Here is a 9,358-nt window from a genome sequence, read left to right as displayed (position 1 = left end):
GACAACAGACTCCAAGGACCGCTGAAGAAATGCTATGCTCTGAGCATATGGAACCACTTAAACTTCTCTGTGAGAGTGAACCGAGATTGGTTTGCCTCATCTGCAAGGAGGGAGAGAGACACACTGGATACAGTTTCAGGCCTGTAAAAGAAGCTATGGAGATCAGTGAAGTCATGGCCTAATGGTTAGAGAGTTTGACTCCTAACCCTAAGGTTGTTTGTTCGAGTCTCGGGCCGGCAATACCATGACTAAGGTGCCCTTGAGGAAGGCACCAAGCACCCAACTGCTCTCCGGGCGCCAGGTGTGTGTTCACAGTGTGTGTGTGTGTGTGTTTGGACCTAGAGAGCTGTCTCCACATGGGATATGTATGCTCTGAAGTGGCGACTCTCTGTGTCAACAGTGCCCTTTGGACACAGACAAGGAATGAAGAAGCTAGGAGTAAGGATATCCTGACATAGGTATATCCTGTGCTTGAGTGTTTATATTTTAACTTTGCAGTTTAAATAAACCATACATTTCACATATTTAAACAGGGCATCTTGCTGTATTTATATTTATTATAAATTTCTTAACCAATTTCAAGTGCAGATGATGACGCAATATTTCACTAAACAAATAGGTTTTGCTTAGATTCCTCCATCCTTTCAACCTTTCCTCACTTTCTAAAGGCGGTGGAGCTAAGACGCAAGGAAAGGAAACGATGATGCACAAATGTGACCCTGGAGCACAAAAGCAGTCATAAGTAGCACAGGTATATTTGTAGCAATAGCCAACATTACATTCTACGGGTAAAAAAATATATATATTTGTCTTTATGCCAAAAATCATTAGGATATTAAGTAAAGATCATGTTCCATGAAGATATTTTGTAAAACTCCTACTGAAAATATATAAAAATTAAAATTTTGATTAGTAATATGCATTGCTAAGAACTTCATTTGGACAATTTTACAGGCGATTTTGATTTTTTTGCACCCTCAGATTCCAGATTTTCAAATAGTTGTATCACGGCCAAATATTGTCCCATCATAACAAACCATACATCAATTGAAAGCTTATTTATTCAGCTTTCAGATGATGTATAAATCTCAGTTTCAACAAACTGACCCTTATGACTGGTTTTGTGGTCCAGGTTCACAAATAAGAAACAATTTTAGACAGAGGAATTATGTATTATGCAAATTATGTAAGGAATAATTGATGACTGTCTACTGAATTATAGAAAATAATGCTTAAGTTTTAATGTCTTAGCTCCACCCCCTTGATGTGAGGAAAGGATGCTGTGAAAGAAAATCATCAGCTGCACTCAAAGGATCTGTCCTTATGTTGTTAAAGCTGGTTATTTAAGAAATTTATAGTATATATTAATTCAGCAAGATGCCCTGTTTAAATATGTGAAATGTATGGTTAATATAAACTGCAAAGGTAAAATGTAAACACTTGAGAATAGGATACAGTCAATTATTACATCAGTTATTCTGCTTGTGCTTCGGTTACCACATCTTGTTCCACACCTTACCAAGGCATTGTTCAGATGTTGCATTTCAAGACATTTGTGAGGTTTTTGTACTTTTTTGTACTTGTGTGTAGGAGCAAACATGCCCCTTGGAGGCCAGTGGGCCCACTGTGGGCAGAACTGTGTGTATGAAATGTGGGGCACGTGTGGGCCCCACACTATTGGGCCCAGGTGGGGCCCCTGTGGGACACGCAAAGTTTGGGCTGCCCACTCCAAGCAGAGTGGTTCCCCAGTGGGGCCAAATGTGGCTTCCAAAATGTAATTTTAAAGCAAGTAACAAAGGCTTGGGCCATTAATAACAGACTACTGCATTATTATAAAACAAGAGAGAGAAATTAAGCATGTTTGAAGTCTGCAGGTCTCTAATAGTGAAACTGTAAGTTTATCTGCTTCAAAAACAGTACTGTTATTACCTCACTAGTGAGAAATGTCATTTAGCTTTTAGGTTGCTAAACTATTTTACTGATAAAGTCGTCAGAGCAGCACTGACAACACGTTTTAGTGCGGGTGTCTGTATGTGTGTGTGTTTGTAAATGAGAGAGAGGGAGAAAGAGAGTATGTGCTTAATAAAACATAATTCTGTGGCAAAAACATGGAAATATTTTTTTTTAACTTATTGTTTATTGGTTATTTTTGAAATAACTGAAATCTTTTGGCAAAGTGATATGGACATGTTAAGGGCATTCAAAGCACACCTTACAACATTTGTCAACCAATCAGATTCAAGCATTCAACAGCCCCGTAGTATAAATGAAAAATAATGTGTTTTTGAACATTAAATTATGCAAACCTATTCCAGTAGACCATCTGAACCAAATAATCAATCTGTAAATGAATCACCAGAATTAAAAGCTAGGTTATAAATTAACTACACCACGTTCACATTGTATGTCTTAGAATACAAGATAAAAATATCCTGAGCTTGTGTTAACCACAGACCTTATTTCAGGCATTTAATCAAAAACTCACAAATTCTAATTATAAATAAATATATAAAAGAATGTTACCAGTCATTAGCTTAGATTCATACATTCAATGTGACTTAAATACATTTGAAACAATTATTTTCTACAGATTTAAGTCGAGACTTGATGGTACTCGAATGATTTCTGACAACTTCACACTTGGCTCTTATGAAACTGACCTGCCACTAATTGTTTGGAGAGACCTGCTAGGCTCTGTTAAACACAGTGAGCTGAGCCTAGGAACATCTCTCATAGTAATGTTTTATGTAACATGATTTAACATTCTTTGTTTCTTGCTGAACTTCTGGATTTATGTAAACACGAGTTATTATTGTTGTTGTTTTTTTCATTTATTAAGTTTCATTAATTTAGAGAATGTTTGATCTTTTTTAGACCAATCAGATGCATCTACAATAGACAAAGACCTGAAACTGGCTATCAAAAAAGAGAGCCATCTGCAGTCTCCAGGGGAAGATTACTTTGCCAAATTCCAGAAGTTTCACAACGGTTATAAGGAGAATTATGTGGAGAACATACAACCTGGTCAGGTGTACTGGGAGGTTGATATAGGAGCTGAACCAGGATGGGAACATGGACTTACAGTTAGATATTACCCAAAGGAAAAAAAAAGGTTCTGTCTGCAGACACTGTTTTCTAAATGTTTTGAGAACATATCTCTTTCTGTAAAAAATGGCAGACTGTATGCTGTAAGGGGAGGTGAAGAAACCCCAATTGTCACCCAGATTATACCCAGCAGAGTCAGGGTTAATGTAGACAATGAGAAACGTCAGGTTGTATTTTGCAATGCAGATAAAATGTCTCTCCTTCACATGGTGTGATGTGGAGATAAATAGATTTATATATAAATCAAACCATTAGTAAACCTTCTTTGAATTATAAGTAACATTTATACACCATTTAGTCTGAGAAACAGTCTGGTCATCCTATTAATTTTGATATAATTTATAATTATTGGATAAACTTGTTATTGTTATAAATCTTCCTCAGTCTGCCTCTTGGGCTGATTAATACAGTTTTGGGTACTAGACAAAAACTTTGATTCTGGATATCAGACAAAGCTTTGTTAACAAGTTTTGCATACCAGACAAATTAAATATTTGCTGACAGGATGTTGGCAAAATCGAACAAAATAAACAGTTTGTCCAACATAATATCATATTTTAACTGTATTTTGGTTTCTATATTTGTTACTTTTTTAAAATAGATTTTTGTACAGGAATTTTGGCTCATATACTGTAATAGAGTCCATACAAAGGCTTATGTATTAACTGGTATTTTCTAAAATGATGAAGACATTTGTAACATATACGTGTAAGAATATGCAGATCAGGCCCAGAATACTATACACCTGATCACATCTAAAGTGCACAGTTAACCTCTAGAACATGGATTTTGAACTCCAGGGACCACAAAGGTGTGCTGGGGATACAGAGAAATGTTGATTAAAAATAGAAAAAGAAAAGAAAAGAAAAGAAAAGAAAAACATTATATAAAACCATAATATTTTCTCACACAGTTTCATATGTGAAATAATTTAAGATCAATCTATAAAACAATAGTATTAATGTGTTTCGTATTTGAGCATTTTTAGTGTTTGGTAGATGGAGGAAAACATTGAAGAAACATTTTTAAAACTGTTAAAAGTGTTTAAAGGAGGACTAAAATCAAATGTTTTCAAAACGTTACAAAGCTTGTAGAATCAAACTCATTCAACTTAAGAGCATTTAATGACATGTTACGGATATCTGCTGGAGTCTTTTTATCTTAAAGGACGGGATGAAGGATGGACTGGAGATTTTTGCCAAAGACAACAAAGTAGTAGTAGTAGTAGTATTGCTCTCAGAACAGATCTCTTGTGCATGGAGGAGTTGCAGATATATATATATATATATATATATATATATATATATATATATATATATATATATATATACATATATATATATATATATATATATATATATATATACACATATATATATATATATATATATATATATATATATATATATATATATATATATATATATATATATTAGTAGTAGTAGTAGTAGTATTGCTCTCAGAACAGATCTCTTGTGCATGGAGGAGTTGCAGCTGTTTTTGAGGAAACCAGGAAGAGGAAGTGAAGAAACAGCTGGAGAAACAGGAAAGGAATGCAGAGGCCATGCAGACTAACCTTTTTATGATAAATGAACAGCTGCAAGAGACAGAGACACATCTGCAGCAGTCTGCACTGAGAATGACTCCAATGAGAACCAAAAGTAATTCCAGTTCAGTCCAGTTTTTGTCTCCTGAAATAAATTGATAGTGATAAATTGATAAAGTGATATGAAAGTGACTCCTATCTGTGGAATTGCTCAATCACAACTGGGAAACGGAGGTGTGGGAAAAGTTCAACTCTGTAAAACTGGAATTTTGGAAGATGGAGACATAAAAGCAACAATAAAATAATCTTCACAGTACAGAGCTCTGTCAGTCTTTAATGAAAAACAGCAGTGTCATATGAAACCAGGCCAGATTAATTATCATAATTCTGAGTTGTGGATTGAGCAATAATCTGTGTCATGATTTTGTGACAGTGCTGCATCATGCTTTTGACTTGTGTTTGTTTTTTTCTACACAGTTTTATGTCACAACAGTCTGCCAAAACCTTTAGTGATATAAGCAGTGATCAGCCCTGACCATTATGACTTTTTAGGTTTTGAGCTCTCCACCAAAATACTGACTGATGGAATGACAACAAAAGATAAGAGAAGTGTTTTTCTTCACCCTTTTAAAAGTTTTGCTGTTTTGCTATCTTAACTATACGGATTTATATGGTTAGTTGATTTTTATTATTTGTATTTAGCATAATCCCCCAACCCCCCGCCCCCCTCTTCTGTGAACCAGTTGAAAAGAATGGCTGTAATAACTTCAATAATTAGATGTCAGATTTCCCAGAAAAGGGAATTAAAAGTCTAATTATATGTGTAACTTCTTATTAATTAGGTTGCTGTAAATGTAGACTCCATTGTACATCACTACATTACGTAGATCTTTAATCGTTCATTAAAAAACGTGTTTAAAAACTAACAAAACTTGTTTCGATGTTATGCGTACAGCTGGATTTTACAACATGTTCAGTATGAAACATTTTACAGGAATTCACATATCACAATTTCACAATCATGAACAAACTGTTCTTTTTATTGGCTAGAATGAACTACTGACTCATTGAACAGTGTAAGTTGTTCTGTGCATGGTAAAAAGTTCAGTATTGCATAACCAGCTCTCCTCAAATTTATCCTGTCTGTGTTTTCCCTCTAGCAGCCCTGAAATTGTGCACATGATCACAGGGGGAGGGAGAGAAAGGGGGATAAAAGTTTGAGCCCAGCAGCTTTCAAAAGGAGCAGTTCATACAATTCTGGGCAGAAACACTCAGGAAGAACTTTCTCTTCTTATTTTTTTCCAGGGAAGCTGTCTTTTGGTTTCTCTCCTCTTTGTGGACTGTTATTTCTTTATTGGTGATCTGGAGGACAGGACTAGAAGATAAAGACATTACTCTTGTCAGACAGACTACTTAAGAAGCTCTGTTCTTAAGTAAACACATTTACTGAACCTTTTGTTAAAGATGGAAGATATTGAAAATTACACCAGTTTACAAGAGTTCACAGAAGATATCTCTCATGGTGGAAACAGACCTATACTCACATCACAAGGCAAGCAAGGTAATGTATGTGTGTGAACTTGAGGGGGGAGGTGAAGATAAATGTAGAGAAATGTGGAGCAAGTCAGAGTAATAATCAACTAATCTAACAATGATTATGTGTTTAACCAGGGGTTCACAAAGGGGCGAAGTGTTTGAGGGGACAGGCTTCTCTTGTACTGCTCATTGCTCTATTGACCTCGCTTTGCGCAAACATAGTACTTGGCGTTCTCTGTAAGTAAACACACATTATGCACGTAAGCATGCCTCTGAATCTCTAGTGCAGAGGGTTTCATGACGAACAGAAGAGACTAGACTAGAGATGCACCAATATTAAAATGCTGGAGAATACTGATAAGCCCATATTAATATTCAATACTATCTTCTCTAAATAAATTACAAATAAACCACTAACAACTAAAATCAAAATTTAGACATCACAACATTATATAATGTTGTCATGTCTAATGTACAGTAATGCACAGTATGAAAAATTTATATTAATTTTGAGATTTGCTGTTTAAATGTGATGACATATAAATGTGTTATTCAGTTAATAAATGTGTAATTCAGTTTGCAATTATTTTGAAGCTTGCTAAAGAGCTATTTAAAAGTTTTATTGAATTAATAAAAGTGTCATTAAATAAATGCGAGAGTTAAATGATGGCAAAGGTAATGTAAATGTAATATGGGAACTGAGCATGCACAACATGGACATGTACCAGTAAATATAAATATAATATTGACCAATATCCAATATGATACTGATATTTTGTAGAATAGAATAGAATAGAATAGAATAGAATAGAATGGGGTGCATGGATATTACAATTTTGGGAGATGCTGATATGCTGGTATTAAAATTCTAAATGTATTTTTTTTTTTTTAAATAAGGATAAATAATATATTGACAAAAACCTATAACTAAAATGTTGTAATATAGCCAAATAAGCAATATGGTACAAAAAAATTCTATCCCTACTTTAGAATAGAATAGAATAGAATAGAATAGAATAGAATAGAATAGAATAGAATAGAATAGAATAGAATGGGGTGCATGGATATTACAATTTTGGGAGATGCTGATACGCTGGTATTAAAATTCTAATATATAGTATATATATTAGAATATCTAATATATAATATATATTTAGAATAATAACTGTAAAAAAATAAATAAAAATAAGTATTAAAAATATTGACAAATACCTATTACTAAAATGTTATAATATAGCCAAATAAGCAATATGGTACAATACATTTTGTATCCCTACATTAGAACAGAACAGAACAGAACAGAATAGAACAGAATTTTTGCTATAGAGCAGTTAAATGTTTTGTATACAGCTTCAGGAGATATGTGCAGACATAATTCCTAATATAAAATTTCCTGATAGGTAATGATAATAAATAGCTGGTTTGCTGTCCATAAAAACATTGTGGTGTCTGAAGTCTTTGCACGGCTGCTGGGTTAATATATTGATATATCTCTCTGCAGTGGTAAACAGTCGCAGATCAGATGTCGCTGTAAAGCCAGTCAAGAATGATGAGTCTGAGTCTGCCTCTCTAACTCTCAAACTCACCGCCATGCAGGAGCGTTTCTCCCGCCTTTGCTCTGTATACACAACCCTTGGACAGACTTGTTCAAAACCGGGTGAGGAAACCAAAATATTTGTGTATATATAGCCTTTGAATGACATTTGATGCCCAAGGGTCAACCTTATCTTGTTGTTTTTCTTTCACTCTCCCTTTCTTTCACCCATTCATTCTTTAACATCTCTCTTCTGCAGTGATCAAATGTAGGCCATGCCCAGAAGACTGGCTCCATTTAGAAGGGAGGTGTTATTTCTTTAGTGAGGATAAACTTGACTGGCAGCACAGCAAAGAGAGCTGCGCATCTATGGGCGGCCATCTGTCAATACTGCACAGCCACCAACAACATGTAAGTCTGTGGCCGTGTTTGTGAACGGACTTCTTACATATACAAGATGAAAACTTACTTCAATAATTAATATATGCATTATTTATGTCCATATGCATTTAATGTTCTGATATTTTCATTTTTATTACAGCACACACTTGAAAGTGTCGCACGCAGTCGTGGTGGATTTGACTATCATTACTGGATTGGTTTATCAGACATTGAGACTGAGGGAGTGTGGAAATGGGTGGACAACACAGTGGTTAATACAACGTACGTGCACACACAGATAATCTGAACAAAAATAATACTAACTAGGGGTTTTCACATTTTCAATGTATATACATATACATAATATATAAATAATTTTATTTTTTATTTGTCTTGTACCTTTCTACAGAGATTTTATTCACCACTGTCACCTTTAACTTGCCAACTTACAAATTTTAATTATTATTATTTGTATTTATTTATTGAATTATTTTAATATTTCCAGATAATATTTCAATCATTTGTTTTAGAAAAAAAAGGCAATTGTTTAAGTATTATGTATATATAGGTCTGTACATGCAAAATATATAGCTACATTTATATTTTAGGGTGTCCCTTCATATTTGGGGGTCCTTGGTCCTTAAAACATCTGAAAACCCTGGATATAGACAAGTAAAACCAAAGCAGGAATTTGTCTTTAAAAAATCTCAGAGACAGTCAAGGCAGTGGAGGTTATTTAAATGCAAATGAGTTTCTCTGAGGTGATATTAATATTATGCTTTCCTGATTGTTCCGCTGCTCTCTGTAGGTTCTGGAGTGAAGGGGATAAAGAGCCCAATAACCACCAGTCAGGTGGGATTCATGGAGAAGACTGCGCAGTGCTGGACTCACGCTCCAAGACGTGGTTTGACGTGCCATGTGATTTCAGTTACAAACGCATCTGCGAAATGGATCCTATCACCATTAACGTTTGATTTGAAGACTATATATAAAAATGTATCTCTATTTTTCTAATTGCTTTCATTCTTTTTAATAAACAGTGAAATGGAAATTCTCAGATTTGATTTAGTTTGTGTGTCTTTGATTTGACTTGAGATTTAGGACACTTAAAACATTGCATAATAATGTTTTTTCCTCTCATCATCACCCCCTTTGCTTCAGGCACCAAAGAAAATAAAAAGATTTTATGCAATCAAAGTTATATTGGCTTGGTTTTAGAAAGGTTTCGGGGATTTTTTAGCTGGTCAGGCTTGGAA

General features: G+C 34.5%; 1 protein-coding gene and 1 pseudogene across 1 annotated transcript; both read left to right on the top strand.

Annotated features, from left to right (window-relative positions):
• Positions 1-244: 244 nt before the first annotated feature.
• Positions 245-3,335, top strand: LOC109105277 (annotated as a pseudogene).
• Positions 3,336-5,819: 2,484 nt separating this feature from the next.
• On the top strand, positions 5,820-9,159 carry LOC109104737 (CD209 antigen-like protein C). Its single transcript, XM_042772354.1, has 6 exons — positions 5,820-6,212; positions 6,323-6,424; positions 7,689-7,844; positions 7,981-8,132; positions 8,263-8,384; positions 8,911-9,159. Exons 1-6 carry the CDS (start codon positions 6,116-6,118, stop codon positions 9,074-9,076), a joined length of 795 nt encoding a protein of 264 aa, XP_042628288.1. The 5' UTR covers positions 5,820-6,115; the 3' UTR covers positions 9,077-9,159.
• The last annotated feature ends 199 nt before the right edge of the window (positions 9,160-9,358 follow it).

This window comes from Cyprinus carpio, chromosome A16, assembly GCF_018340385.1.
Source record: "Cyprinus carpio isolate SPL01 chromosome A16, ASM1834038v1, whole genome shotgun sequence".
Taxonomy (NCBI): domain Eukaryota; kingdom Metazoa; phylum Chordata; class Actinopteri; order Cypriniformes; family Cyprinidae; genus Cyprinus; species Cyprinus carpio.
Note: the sequence above shows the minus strand (reverse complement) of the source record. Positions and strands in the feature narration are given on the sequence as shown.